The sequence below is a fragment of the Phaseolus vulgaris genome, chromosome 8, assembly GCF_000499845.2.
Source record: "Phaseolus vulgaris cultivar G19833 chromosome 8, P. vulgaris v2.0, whole genome shotgun sequence".
In the NCBI taxonomy this organism is placed as follows: Eukaryota; Viridiplantae; Streptophyta; class Magnoliopsida; order Fabales; family Fabaceae; genus Phaseolus; species Phaseolus vulgaris.
Genome location: NC_023752.2, coordinates 13364730 through 13380508, shown reverse-complemented (window position 1 = coordinate 13380508; position 15779 = coordinate 13364730). Strand labels below are relative to the sequence as shown.

At 37.0% G+C, this 15779-nt stretch overlaps 1 protein-coding gene across 1 annotated transcript; it reads right to left on the bottom strand.

Annotated features, from left to right (window-relative positions):
- Positions 1 to 7075: 7075 nt before the first annotated feature.
- LOC137825850 (BEL1-like homeodomain protein 9) lies at positions 7076 to 14048 on the bottom strand. The gene is made up of 4 exons (XM_068631636.1): positions 11927 to 14048; positions 8424 to 8785; positions 8163 to 8223; positions 7076 to 8066 (listed from the first exon to the last, which is right to left on the bottom strand). The coding sequence occupies exons 1-4, from the start codon at positions 12710 to 12712 to the stop codon at positions 7524 to 7526; spliced, it is 1752 nt and encodes a 583-aa protein (XP_068487737.1). The 5' UTR covers positions 12713 to 14048; the 3' UTR covers positions 7076 to 7523.
- Between the last annotated feature and the right edge of the window lie 1731 nt (positions 14049 to 15779).

Below are 15779 nucleotides of genomic sequence, written 5' to 3'. Positions count from 1 at the left end.
TTACGATGAGGTACTTGATTTTCTCCGTCCTCGACCCAGCCTCATCGGTAAACGTGGTTCTCAGCTCGATGTACCCCCTGACCTCCACCTGGTCACCGGCGAATCCATATAAGCACCCTCCATATGGCCTCAGCTGGTCAAGGGGCAATTCCAGCTGCGTGAAAGTCGGCCAGAACATTACGTCTGCCGAGCTTCCTTGGTCCACCAGAACTCGGTGGACCTTCCTCCCTGCTGTTATCAACGAAATAACAATGGGATCGTTGTCATGAGGCACAACGTCCCGAAGATCCTGCTTGGTGAACGTAATGTCCACTTCCGGCGAGTGATCTTCAAACATGTCCACTGACATCACCGATCGCGCGTACTTTTTCCTCTGCGATGCGGTGCATCCACCACCTGAGAAACCCCCTGCAATGGTGTGGATCTCCCCATGGATAGGCATCTCGTGCTGCTGGGCTTCTCCACCTGCCGGCTGGGAACTCGACGCTCCTCCGGTCCTTCTGTCCAGCAGATAGTCGTTTAGGAACCCGCTCTTAACCAGATCGTCGAGCTGGTATCCTAAAGACAAACACGAGTCCAGGTTGTGGCCAAAGCACTGGTGAAACTCGCACCAAACGTCCGGCTTTGACCCCAGCACCTTGTCGCCCACCTTCTCGGGCGCCTTCAACCTAGCAGATATGTTAGGGATAGCGATCAGGTCCGCTAGTCCCATGACGAATTTGTGCTTAGGCGGGCGATTGTACTCTCGGCGTGCTGGTTGTTGGCGTGCTGGCAGTTGGCGCGCTTGGCTTCTTCCCTTATTTCTCCTATCGTAAGGATAGCGAGTCCTTTGGTCTTTTCTGGTCGCCGCTGCCGTTTCCAGCACCCTCTGTGGCTGGATCCTGATCTGGGCGCGTGGCCTGGCGGGAGCCACGCTGCCTCTCTTCTCGGCGACTTCACTCTCGTCGGCGATATGGGCCACCGCAAGTCGCCTGACTTCAGCAAACGTCACTGGGTGAGCCCTGATCAAGGCCTCGCAGAATGGCCCTGGCTGCACGCCTTTCTTGAAGGCATAGACCAGCATTTCTTCATCCTTGGCCGGCGATCTGACCATCTGCGCTCCGAAGCGATTGAGGTAGTCTCTGAGGGACTCCCCATGGTACTGCCTTATATCAAACAGATCATAGGACACCCTGGGCGGTGCCTTGTTCACAATATACTGCTCGACAAAGATTTTCGAGAATTGTTGAAAATTAGTTATGTGGCCATTAGGTAGGCTCACAAACCACTCCATCGCCGTTCCCTGGAGCGTGCTCACAAACATCTTACAATAGACGGCGTCCGACCCTCCCGACAACATCATCTGCGTGTGGAACGTGGTCAGATGAGCCTCTGGATCCTCCACGCCAGTAAAAACAGCTTTAACCGGAACCACGCTCGTGGGAATTGGCGTGTCGGTAATCGCCTGAATGAAAGGCATTGGGAAAACACGAGGTGGCGTCGACGGTGCCACCTCTTCAGCTGAAGAACGACCCTGCTGCTCCTGAAGAGCTCGACGCAGCTCCTCAGCTACCTTGCTGAGCTCCTCGTTCCTGGCGCGAGAGGCGACCAGGTTTTCATGTATCCTTGCCTGCTCGGCGCGCGAGGCTTCTACAGTCGCCTGCAACGAGCGCATCATTTCTGCCATCTGCGCCATGGTCATGGCGGTGTCGCCTTCAGCTGCGACGGGAGCCACGGGACTGGAACGATTACTTCTCATCTTTCTCATTAACTTCAGCGAACCACAGAAATACAGCAAAAAACACTTCAACCACGAACGAATCAGCGATCAATCGGGGAAAACTCAAGAGACTGCGCAAGAACCCAAGAACACCGCAAACCTTCGCAGAAAACCACTAAAGAACTCGAACCTCCACCAGACAGATTGTGCGCAAGCAACAAAAGACCTCGCTCCACCGATTGAAAAACAAACAAACAGCACAAAACACAACTCACCGAACGAAACTCAAAGAAACTGCCAACGACGGTTGCACCAGCACACAACCGCGCAGAAAACCTCGAAAACTTCCACGAACTCACGCTGTGGATGGGAGCACGTTTTACACGGCCCCACGGTGGGCGCCTGATGATCCTGCCTGTTGACCGGAGCGCGGGAGAATGCCTCGTCAAAGGATCGACGTGCGCGCCGCTTCTCACTTCCGTTCCTCCTCCGGATCTACCTCAAGAACCTGCAAAGAAACGACACGGCGCCGCTGCGGCCGATCGCACTCCGACGCTCAAGTCAGTGACGGTATCACCAAATACTAAGAACTGGAACCGTGCAAACTCTCTCTCACAAACAGCTCTGTCACTCGCAAGCGTAAAGTGTATGAACTGAACGCGCGTACCTTAGGAAATCTGTTAAGAACTCTTATATACCTGGTGATTTTCTCTCTCCTGGCAGTTACAGACTTGAACACGTGGCTCGTATCCAACCGTACACGTGCCATCATCTGGAGGCTCCCTGACTTGGCGCTGCTTCTACTCTCATTTTGGCTAAGTTACCTATGCATGGTACTGCCCAGTGCATAGCTAACTTAGGAGTGCGATCTCTACTGAAACTGGCGAGTTAGGGCCTTCATACACCTTCCCTGTGGTCTCGCCGGCCGCCTTCATAATCTGCTTCTCCTTCGTCTTTCGGCGATGTGCTTATTCTGGCGATCTCCGATTGCCTGGTCGCCTGAGTCTACATCTGGCGACTTCATCTTCAACCTGGCGATCGCCTATTCTGGTAAGCTGGAAATCGGAACACGCCAACTTAACAATCGGCGACCACACGCGCCTCCCGACTTCCTTCCCATCTGCCAACCTGGCGCCTTGTCAACACGCCTACACTGTAGCAGGGTGCCACGTCATCGCACCCGACCACCACGGCGGTACACAAGCCCCCCAGTCTTAAGCGAAGACTTGTCTAGCGAAAAGACTAAAAAAGCCTTCGTTAACACCGGTCTACGTGGCATGGACGCGGAATTCCAAGCGATAGTACTTTCTCCTGCTCTGACGCTCCACCAAACCCTTCGCGCATCGTTCGACACGTGGCTTCATCAACGGCTCTCTTCATCTGCCGTTAGCGCTTCCAAACTTATTTCGAAAACCCTTAAACCCCTTACGCTCCTACTGTTCCATCACTTTCTTCACACTTGCATACGCTCTTATTTCCTTCTGCGAAAACTCTCGACGTTCCTCGACGCTCCAGATCACCACCTCCCTTCAACGCTCTCCTGATCATCGAAAGGTAACTACTTTCCTTCATCTGGTGGGTTTCCTTGCATTTTCACCGATTTGCATCATCCTGTAACTGTCTGGTGCATACGCTGTGGGCTGTTTTTCCATTTCTCCTTCTGCGTAACTTAGGGCTTTGTCGATCGTCGCAACGAACTCACATTCGTTCGTCTTTCACTTTCCTTCTATGATCGAGTCAGCCTTTGTAACCCTCCTGATTGTTCTTCCTTTCTTCTTCCTTTGCAGCTGCCATCATGACTCGCACCAAGATCACCCCGAACCCCCCTCCATCAGCGCGAAACCCTCCTTCACAAGCACACGACTCAATGCAAGTTCGTGGTGCTCCCTCTTCGCAGGCTGTGAGGCCTGCGTCTTCCCAAACCGCTCTGGCCCAGGCGACTCCACCAAACGCTGGAGGAGCCCCCATCCCTCTGCCAGACTTCAAGGCTTTATACCCATGGGCTAACCCAACCCTCTTAAAGGAAACCTCGTCGGTGAACACCGCGGGAGCGGTTCTGCGACTGACCAATGGGGACGAGGTCCACCAATCGTTTCACAAGGAGCACGATGAGAGAATGATGGTGCTGCCTTGCCCCGCCGCCCTGCCAGTGTGCGCCGATGATAAAGTGAGCGCCGATGGGCCCTTCTGCTTCGTCTACACCACCTTCTTCAAGAAGGTCAAACTCAAGTTCCCTCTTACCCGATTTGAGAGGGAGCTCTTAACCGAGCTCAATATCGCTGCCGCCCAGCTTCACCCCAACAGCTGGGCCTTTGTCCGAGCCTTCGAGATAACATTTATTCATTAGAAACTGAAAATATAATTAATATATTTTCACGTATTTTTACATAATTTATTGATATAAACTACACTTTATTATAAATATTAGTTATTAAATAAATTTAACTAACACAAATATTTAATAAAACAAAATAATAATAATTAATTATTGAACTATATCGGATTATACTACTAATACGTTTTTATCCTTATATTTTATTATAATTTTTTATGGAATCCTTCTCTATGATGAATTAAGTTATATTTTTGTTACTATTGTATTTTTTAGATTGCTTTATTGTGAGGTTTTTTAATATTAAAAAATAGTAATTTTTTATTTATATAAGATGTGATTTATTTTTTAATTTTAGAGTATATGTTTAATATTTAAAGAAATTATTTGAAATTCTATTTTTACTTTTTATTTTTGTTATGTTTATATTAATATATTTCTATATATATTTATTATGTTTATGAGCTATAATTTATTTTATTATAATTTTTTATGAAATGTTTTTATATTGTTAATTACGTTATATTTTGGTTGTTGTGGTATTTTTTATTTTTCATTTCTAAAGGGTTTTTAATATTAAAAAATAATATATTTTTATTTATATAAGATTTGATTTATTTTTCAATTTTATTACTTGAAGTTCTGTTTTTATTTAATTTGTTGAATACATATTTTTTTTCTAATTATAGTTTTTATATTATACATATTTATATTTAACATATATTTTTTTAATTATAATTTTTAAATCTACGAAATGTGTGAAAGTTTTTCATTTTTAAACAAAAACAACTCATTTTATTATTAATTTTTTTAATAAGCAAGGGTTAATATGTAAAGTAATATTTCACACCTTTAAAAAAAATTAAAATTTCCTCATAACCATCACATCACTCACAAACTCCCATAAACTTTCCTCACACATCCACCTCCTCACACATCCACCCTAACATACCCCAATCCAAACACCCTCACTTTCTTCACACTTTCCTCACACATCCACTCCCTCAAATCCTCACACATCCCCTCCCTAATCTAAACAGAGTCTTACAATTTAATAATCGGACAACAATTTTGTACATTGGCAAGTAATAGTCGAGAGTGATATGTTGTTGAGAACTAACAAGCAATTACATAATGATCCTAAAATAAGCACGACACATGGTCCAATAGGAAAAAAAAAACCACATTACCAAAAGAAAATAAACAAATTAATAAATCACCCTTTAAAATAATAATAATAATAATAATAATAATAAATCATAAATAATAATAATAATAATAAATTAACAAATTAATGAGAATTAATTTTTTATAATTATAAATATTTAATTTTATTTATTTTATCTAACAATTTTTCATATATTGACAATATCAAATAATTTGTATTTCTTTTATAACCGAAATATTCTATATGCTTAAGGAACTATACTCAACCCCCAACACTTCTTTTAACATTGGCATATGTAATCACTTATATATGCAAATGAATACATGTTTAAGTATCTATTCATTAGTATAAATTGATGAAGTGTCTTCACTAATAGGGTACCAGTTTCCTTCATATTCTTTGCACAACCGTAACTAGCTTCCAGGTAGCTCTTGTGGCTAATCACATTCTCGATATCTTTTCCCATGTGTAACACATGTTAATTTCGTCATCCTTTTATGCGTACTCCTCTTGGACATCTAGGATTTACATTGAAGTTAAATAAGTCAAAATGTAGTCTTAGATGGTTTATGACATCATATTCTAACCCCATTTTACCCTAGCCCAAATACAAGGCCCAAAATCTTATTCTACTTGGCTAAAAATACAAGACCCAATTATTCTATGCTATTAGGCCCAATACATGACCTATGAAATACTAAACTACTTTCTACAATTAAAGAACTAAAGTATGACCCAAATAAGATGTTAATTTTTCTTCTCTAAAGTAAGTTGAAACTCAGTCTTCTTGTGTTCTTCTTATCAATGCTCTAGTTGATATTAAAATGACTTGTAGGTCTTCTTGTATATGTTTTATTCATTTTTCTCATCCTCAAGTTGTCATCTTAATGGACCTACAAAGATAAATAAAAAGTCTAATTAGGTTCATATGTGCTAGTAAATATTTAGACAAATTCTAAATTTTCATCCTCTTATTTTGTGGGTGGTTGTAGTTGGAGAATTTTCATTATCTCCTCACTCTTAAGAGGATTTGTCCTCCTATCTACATATTTGATTCTAGACAACTACCTTAACTTTGCTTGAAATTCATGTTTCTCCTCCAAAATTAAATATCATATGAAATAAACATCAAAGAAATCAAGTAGCATACGTATAAATCAAGAAGAACATGATTCTTTAAAAAACAATTTTCTCATATTTTAATTTGAATGACTTTCAAAAAGTTGTACAAAACTATAAGGACCATAAACCTTAATATCAACACATGTATTACGAGAAATTATGAAAGAATTGACAAATTACAACATGAATTTCATAACTTTTACAAATCTTTTAAATGATAAATATCTAACTAATTGTTATTATTTTCAAAATATTATTTTGATATCATTTTTTATTCATATATGCCTTTAAAAGTACTCTTACAACATTTCACAACACCATATGAATTAAGCTTCGCTTTAACTTATTAAAATATTTATATTTTTAAAATTTTCATACATCTTTTTTAATTACAATATTAAAAAATTAATTAAAAGAAAAAATTTCTATCTTCCGACAATTTTACTTAAGTCATTTTTTCAAAACTAATTCTTAAACAAATAAAAAAATATTTTAACTATGAATAACTTAAATACACAAATAAATAAATTACATTTCATTTCAATTATTTTAAACACATAAATAAATTTATAACCTTACATTTTAATAACTAAAAAAGTTAAAATTTCAATTTAACCCATCACACTATTCAGAAATTTTAATAAATTTTTCATTCCTTTCTACTTTACTTACCTTAATCCGAAGGTCATATTTTTCATTCATTATTCTCTCAAATCAATATTTTCCACTCCATTAAATCAATCCAAACAAAACATTAAAGATAAATAATTTTTATATATAGTTTTGTTGACTTCAGATAGTGGAGGTATAGATATAATAGCAAAAAATTTGCAATGTTCTACAAGATTCAACTATGACATTGAAATCCGTTTACCCGGTTTGGTTAATACAAAAAGGAAAACAATGTTTAACCTTGTGCTGCCAACAATGCCAACACTAGGGTGAATCGATAGAAAGGCCTGACATAATATTTCCCCCTAAAATGAATTTACAATGACTTTACAGTCTTGTACTTGTTGTGGCCTTAATACAAAGACCAGTTCATGCCAAACTCTGTAGCACCATAGAAGCCCAATTTTTCAATCACTTTCCTTTTCCTTCCTAATTTCTGATGGTTGATTACAGCAACAGAAACATGGTTAGTTATATAATATAAACCAAATTAAACCAAGTCTAAGCAAGGTAGTAGATTGAAGACATCTTCAGCCTACAAAATCATGCAACAGTTGCCCTCCTCCAATAACATCTCTTCCAAAATGTCGATTTTGTGATTCAAAACCACTTATAACATAGCCCTCAGGCTGAAGGGTAACACCAAAACGTTGAGCTGCACTCATGCCAAAGGGCTCAGACAACCCAATACCATGATTTTGATGAAGACCAAGTGTGAGAGACACACCATTATTACTACTTGCCCCACCACCACCACTCCCCATGCTCACTCCAACACCCACTTGCTGATTTCTCGTGTTAGTTTGATTCAGCTGTTCCTGACCCCTCACTTGCATATTAGCAATTTCATTTCTGTGTTGTTTATAAAGGGTATCCTGAAACTTCTCCATGGAGGATGATGGATTCTCAGTAACAAGAGAGTTGTCTGAAGGTAAATGATCAACACTTAAGTTTCTCCTATTTTGTTCTTCCCTCTGTGGCCTTTTCTGAGCTTGCTGTGATTCTAGCATATGTATCTCTTCCACCATTGGTTTCCAAAGCCTTACTCTTGCATTAATAAACCAATTAGACACCTGTTGAAGAGATAATGTCAGTAAACAAATATAGAATCCATCAACCTGATATGAAAATATTCATAAGATGAATAATAATTTATCTTGAATCTTCACCTGGTTGCGAGATAGACCAGTTTGTTTAGCCAACATTATCTTGTCGGTATCAGTAGGATAACTGTATCAAGAGAACAATGTTTGATTAATATTCTAAACACATTAGTCTCGTAGAAGGGTAAGGGTCTCGGGGTCCATACATCATACATGTATTAATTGTTTAGGTGATAAGGAAACAGTGAAAAAACATGTCCTTGAAGTATACATATCTAACACGAGGCATTACTTGATTCGTTTTAATAAAGTTTAAATAGCACTTACGGATGAAGAAAGTGTTCAAACAACCAGGCCCTGAGAACACTGACAGCACGCTCAGGAAGTCCTCTTTGAGGTCGCCAAACTGGTTGTTGGTGCTCAAGAAACCCTGGCCTTTGGCTGTAAGTGCCCCTATCACTGCTGTGCAACCTTGGAGATTCATCCTTTCTGTTACTAATCTGAAAAGGAGCCTTGTTGATGAACTGAAGCTGGTCAGTGATAGCACTCTTCAAGCCTTTAAAATGTTTGGACATTGCATTTATAGCCAAACTTGCAAATGGGGCTGCATTACCAAGACCAGAAACATACTCAAATGAAGTTATCACTGCATGCATCTGTTGATAATAATGCCTGTACCTCCTGTAAACCTGTTGGTGATTCACAAGGAAAATGTTAAGTTCGAGGTGACACTAGATCATAATATCCCAATTCAAGCAAGTGCTTAAGGAAACAAAAGGAGCTTTGAAATTATTCATGGACTTTTACAACTTTTCACATTTATTTGGGCTCTACACATTCAGATTTCACATTATCGATCCTAAAAGTAAGGGATGAATAAAGCAGTGGAATGCACCATCAAATGAAATATAAAAAACAAGAATTGCATTAACTTTTAGCAAAACCAATCTACATTAGTACATAGTACTTGATTGATTGTCACACGTTACACTCCACACAACACAAAGGAAATCATTAATCATTATAGCATCCTAGTAGATTTAGTAAACATGCTACAAGGGTCAAGACAAACAAAATTAAAGAAAATACAAATAACAAGCAAATTAAACAACTTTCTACACAGAACCTCACATTCTAGCCCTTGGATGTAATAAATTGGAAGTTCAAAGCCATAGTGATGAATGAGTTGATGTCCAAGATTTTGTACGACAGTGAGATAGGAAGAACTTCCATCTTCTGTCCAGTAAATTTAATTTTGTAGAGTTTGTTGCTAGTAAAAATTAAAAATTCAGATTTGCTGATAGTGCTTGGAGCATTAATAATTTAATTGTAAGAAATTCCGACCATGCACAAATTAACATCATGAACAAGAGAAATGATACTAGTGCAACAAATTTTACAACGAAGAGAGAAAAAGAGAAGTGGGAAAAGTTTGAATTGAAATAAATGATGTAATAGAGACACACAAAAATGTTGTATAAATTCTCGTATGTATATCACATCTAATAAATAAATAGGAATCATAGAAGCTACAATTCAAAATATCATGTGACAAGAAAGAAAGAAAAAACTGACAACTAGAGTTTAATTAGCAAGATCAATTTGGAAGAAGCAACTGACATGATAATTACTAAACGGAAATCAGTAAAGTGAATATCAATAACTGTCTAATAAAACAACTAAAGAAAACAAAAAAGACTCGATATAGCTTTATTTTTCCACCATATAATGCATAGTTTAATCTAATTATAATAGTATTAGTTTACAGTGAAATTGAAGTTGTATTAATATTTAGAGTCATTAGTTATACACTTTACTTTGATTGACATCACATTACACAACAATTCAATCATTACAGAAGGACCAGGACCCACAGTTATGTGAGTAAAGCAAGGAACCAATCCCTGTCCAGTCCAGGAACTGTGGCGTTGTAGGGACGAAGCAGTATTGTCTAGCTTATAAAAAAAATACAGTATTTGAACAAGTGAACACTCTTATTCCATTCAGCTTTCAATAATGTTTTTATGACTCTTTTCTACCAACAAAAAATGAAAACAAATAATTTTTTTTATGCACATTAGAACACTGGTATGGTTTATACACACTGTCATTGAGGAGCTGACACGGCCAAATAAGTATTGAGTTTTTTTTTCCTTTCTTTCTTTCTGTTGTGTACAAAGACAGTAATGGATTTGAACCTAAGAGCCATACAAACTATCCAACCCTTCAGGCCAACCCTAGTGGGTTAGGTATTGGCTATGTTCCACCATTGATATTCCATCTCCACTTCCCATGTTCCCAAAGGTTTACCATTGGATTTCAAATTCTGCATGATATTTATAATTTCTAAACCAAGTTCCAATAAATAGCTATCTATTTAAATGATACAAAACATGTTCATGCCCTATATTTCCACCCTAAAAAAATTGACCTAGCATAAATGACTGCTTAAGCGAGAATAGGTTCCCACCAAAGCAAAACCATAAAGCATACACCAACATGACAACTACCAAATGGTACAACACTACCAATCTTACAATTAATTAACGTGACAAGTCACATGCTCTAATGCCACATGTAGATATATACCATTATATTATTCATCAACTTTTTCACTTTTCAAGGCCATATTTATTCTTAGAAGCAACTGATCGGGACACAATGCATGTGTACGTTGATACCCTACACTTGACAATATAAGCCCACTATGCGAGAGCATAGTACGCATATGCCTACAGGTATTATGATTGGTTATAAGAGGTACATTTGTAGCATAGCATGGTATTAAAATAATATTGCATTATAACTTCATCAAACTTCCAAAAGTTAATTCATATTTAATATTCACTATCAAAAGGATAAAAGATTTGCCTCCTAATCTTTTGATAATTAAAGAGTACAATGTATCGCCTATATAATCATTTTATATACCTGCAATATGGCCTGTCAGAAATTAATTAATAGTTCGAAGTTCATGTGAAAAAACCAATTTCATTTCGTAGAATCAATTTGCAACTAGTGAAAATTGTCAATATAATAAAGTGAAGCATTATCATGACATTACATGCAACTATTATAGATCCAGAATCTAATATTGTCAGACTAAAATGGCAGTCACAACAATCAGAGTTACTTTAATCTAAAGCCAACTTAGATAAAGGTTAAAATAAAAACCCTTGTCATACGTAAGTTTCTTTAATCTTTAGACATGATCATATCAAAAAACACATTTTTACGGAGTATAAATCTTTTCCAATGGATTCCTTCAATCACTTTATGCACATTAATTACTCAACCCAATCTGGATGGCATAGTTAGTAGCTAGAAAATCTTTCTATAGATGTCAGGCCCTTTACACTCCCAATCTTCGTGCATATATTCCCTGCCAATAACTTTTCCAAAAAGATAACCAAGTTCACCGAGGCCATCTATACCACGAAAAACAAGCATCTTTAAGCAAATAGATCATAAATAAAAGCTCGGCCACATACAAATTACAAAAACATCACACCACAAACTCACGATTCCTTCATGCAATCCACAAGATCGAGTGCTGGTACAGATATCAAACCCTTAATGTTATCATTAAGTATACATTTATGATAACTTAGGACTTAACTTTTTAAGGAAAGAAAACCCTGGCAACTTTAATCAAGAATCCAATTTTCACTCAGTTTTTCTAAAACAGTAACACACTGACACTTATCAGAAGGAAACACGAACACAAAAACCAAAAAATTGATAGAATAACATCAAACTTGAAACCTCATTTCAAGAAAATTTCAATTAGCCATAACTCAGATCATTAAAAATAAAAATAAAAAGCATACCTCGTCAAGCATGGTTAATAATCTACACTTCTTCTTCCTACTCTCATTCTCGTATTCCCCAAGTGGATCATCCCCACCAACAACTCCACTAGCACTCAAACCCTCATGAGGAGGTTCCATCAACGATGCATCAGGAGCAAGAGACTTCTCGGTAGCGTAAATTCCACGAACCCCGCCATCACACAACTCTTCCAATAATTGCTGTGCAGGTTTCAGGAACCTCGATCCCTTCAATATCGAAGCATACCCCGTAAAGGGTCCAAGTGGAACCGAATTCCTCGAAACCTCACTGTTCCTTCCAACCAAACCTGGAATAACAGCCCCAAATCGCTGAAGATTCAGTTCCAAAGGGTGATGAGTGTTGTTAGTCTGGGAAGACAAAGACAAAGACAAAGGCTCAGGCTTGAACACCATCATTTCACTCGCATCATTGTAGCCATCACCAAATTCCCTAAGGTTCTGAATCTGATAGAGAAAAGGGTTGTTGTTGTGGTGGTTGCTATTACTGTTGATAACATGAATTGCATCACCATTGACAACCCCCCCTTCCACAAACCCCATCATCAAATTGGAACCTTCTCCCTTAGCAGCGGCACCTTGTTGGGTGGCACAAGCTAACAAATCAGAGGGAATAAGAGAAGGATCGTAGAGAGAGGTTAAAGGTGGACAAGTGGGATGAAGGATAGAGGAAGATTCAACGAAAGAAGGTTGGTTCTGAGCGAAAACTCTTAACTTGTCCCTCCTACTTTGTTGTGGGACATGGTAATGCTCAAAACCCTCAGCCATAGGTAAGAAAAGAAAGTTAAAAGGAGAGGGGTTGGTGTAGTTGGTGATGTTGTTGCAGTTGATGAAGAAGGAGAAGAGGGAAAGAGAGTGGAGCAGAAGAGGTGACGGAAGTTGCAGAGAAGAATAGTGGAAGTGATGGTGACTGTGAAAGGAAAGGATATAATAATTATCATGATCTTATGCAGCAGAGAAAGTGGCGCAGTTTGTGACAGAGATACGTGAAGTGAAGTGATTTGAGAAATTGGGGTGTGGTATGGGGTTTGGTCTCTACACGCATCTGAAACCACTGCACACAAACTCACACACTCACTCACAAGCAAACACAGCTTCTACCTCTTTCTCTTTCTCTTTCTCTTTCTCTTTCTTTGCACTGTTTTTAACAAGTAACTGTGGATTCTTCAGTTTCGTTCCCTTTCTCTCTCTCGAAACTCCAAAGGGAAGGTGCTCATGATACACCTTGGGGCTCGAGAAAGACCGGCTATTTCCGGTAATAATCGAACAACGTTGCTCCTGTGTGTTGCAGATATTTCTGACAACTGGGTTTCTCAGTTTTGTCGTCTTCTCAACCCTCTTCTCTTCTCTGTCTTTCTTACTTTATTTTATTGTTTACTATTCAATACTCAGATTAGACAATCATTTACAATTATATTAAACTAAGGTTTTACTCTTTTATATTTTACATCATAAATATCTTTTTATATATACTATCACTATTAGATACTTATTTTTAACTTCAAAGATAAATATACTTAAATTATCGTTTATTTCTAATTTTTGAAAGTATTAAAATTAGGGATAAGACTAAAAGATAATGGGTTCAATATCACTTTTACCGCTTAATTATCAATACAATTCTCCATGCGTAATTTAAATTTAAAAATTGATAAATATGTAAAAATTAAAAATTTGATAGAATAATTGAAATAGTTAAAAATGAGAATGATTAATAATAATATAAAAGAAATGAATAAAAGGGTAGTTAGGTGTGAAAGAGATAACATGTAGTAATGTTTTGAATGAAAGATGAATTTAATTGAAAAGGAAATAAGAATATATAAGGAAAAAGTTGTTGCTTAGAGAAGTGGTATTGTATACTAATAAAAATAATATAAAAAAATGAATAAAAGTAATGGTTGTGAGAGATAGTAGAGAGTGGGGGTAATAGAATGACGCACGTGAGAAGGGAGGAACAGAGCGGTGAATGAAAAAAGGCTTTTGCCGTTCGCAACACTCATCCCCTTCTGCTTCACCAAAATCGACTCCTCTTTCATTTTTTTATTTTTTATTTTAATTGAGGGTACGCTAATGATACAACAACGAACAACATTTTGCAAGTGATAAACCCATCCCATTACCTCCTTATATTCATTTTCTATAGTTTATAGATTAACTCGATTTTTAGTTGGACTTTTTTTTCACTTCGATATTATTTTTGGTTCATTTTTATTGATTTTTTAAGTCTTAATGACATTAACAATATTAAGAGTAGTTGTATATTGATATTAATTAACTTTTTTTTATTTTTTTATTTTGTCTATAATGTGGATCATAAGATTCCTGAAACTTGGATACGGGTTGTGGTTATTTGTTGTGTTATTTATTGTATTTTTTTCTCTCAAAAAAAGCAGTTTTAACTTGAAATTTGTGTGATGAAATTTTTAATTTTTTAAAGTCGCATGAACTTAGTGACTTTGTGCATTAGTTCTTCTAGGTCAAACATTATTTTTTATTGTACAAAATGTCTACAAATGGTTTATGTTTAAGTGTTATTACTATTTCATATAAAGCTATATCTCATTTCAATTTTCTTAATTTCATAGTTATTTTACTAAATCATTTTATGACATTCATAAAAATTCTTTTTTTTTTCAGATGTTTACTAGTATGGTGAAGTTTAATAATACAATTGACTAGTTGCGAAATACATGTCAAATATTATTACCCACATGTCCAAAAATCTACAAAAGTATGTGAACAAACTCATTGTTTCCCCTTTGTGTGATGTGGGAAAGACCCAATAGAAGATGACAACATTTATGTTTTATAGGCTAATTTGGGTGATGACATCATCAATGGTGAGACTTTCCTAGCTTGATGGGAGGACACTCTCCATGAATTCATCCATGAAAGTGTGAAAAGAACCCTTTTATGGTTAAAGATGTACGAGCGAATGTGTGTTATTGTAATACAAGTTTTTGGCTACTATTGACCTTTGCTCCTTTTAACATTTCGAAGGCAAAAGGTGTTGCATCAATCGTTAACAACTTGGTGCTTCTCGTTCTTCCTTTTGTTGCACCAGGCTAGGCTCGTGAGAGGTAATATCAAGTCTAACCTACTTTATATTTAGGAATTTTCAAGCCTTAAATCAACCATTTATTTTATGTTTCACTTCTTTAGGTGAGTTAGTTATTTTTCTAGTTCAATAAGCAATGTTGTCTTGTGTACATTATTCTTTTGCACTTCATATGATTGTTGATACTCATTGTTTTGTCATGTTCCTTAACGACACCATATGGTCTAAGAAAGTTTAACTCGACCAATCGTGGTTGTCAAATGTTCTTATAATGACCAATATGATTTTATAAGACTAACATCTTCTATCCTATTATAATTTTTTCTTTTATTGTCTCAAGATGTTCTCTCTCTCTCTCTCTCTTCTCTCTCACTCTTATCGTGTGAATGTATTAGTAAAAATATTTTATTGCTCAAATAAGTTAAGACAAGGTGAAGTAATGAACGAATAATTCATACTCAAAATCTTCACCTATTTATAATATTTTAATGAATTTTTACTTGTAATAGCCTTGATCATGCTCAAAATTTCCTTAATACTTAATTAATGCTTAATCACTTAATTACTTGTCTAATATAAATTATTATCCTATGTTAAAACATTATGATGGTTGATATCATGTTAGACCATGAATTTTATATTGACCTATTGACTCAAATATTTGTTATGAGAAGAAATTTTGAAAGAAAATGTGCACATATATAATGAAGATCACTTTAAAATATCAATAAACCTAATTAGCAAGTTGTATTGTATGATGCTCACCCTTTTAAA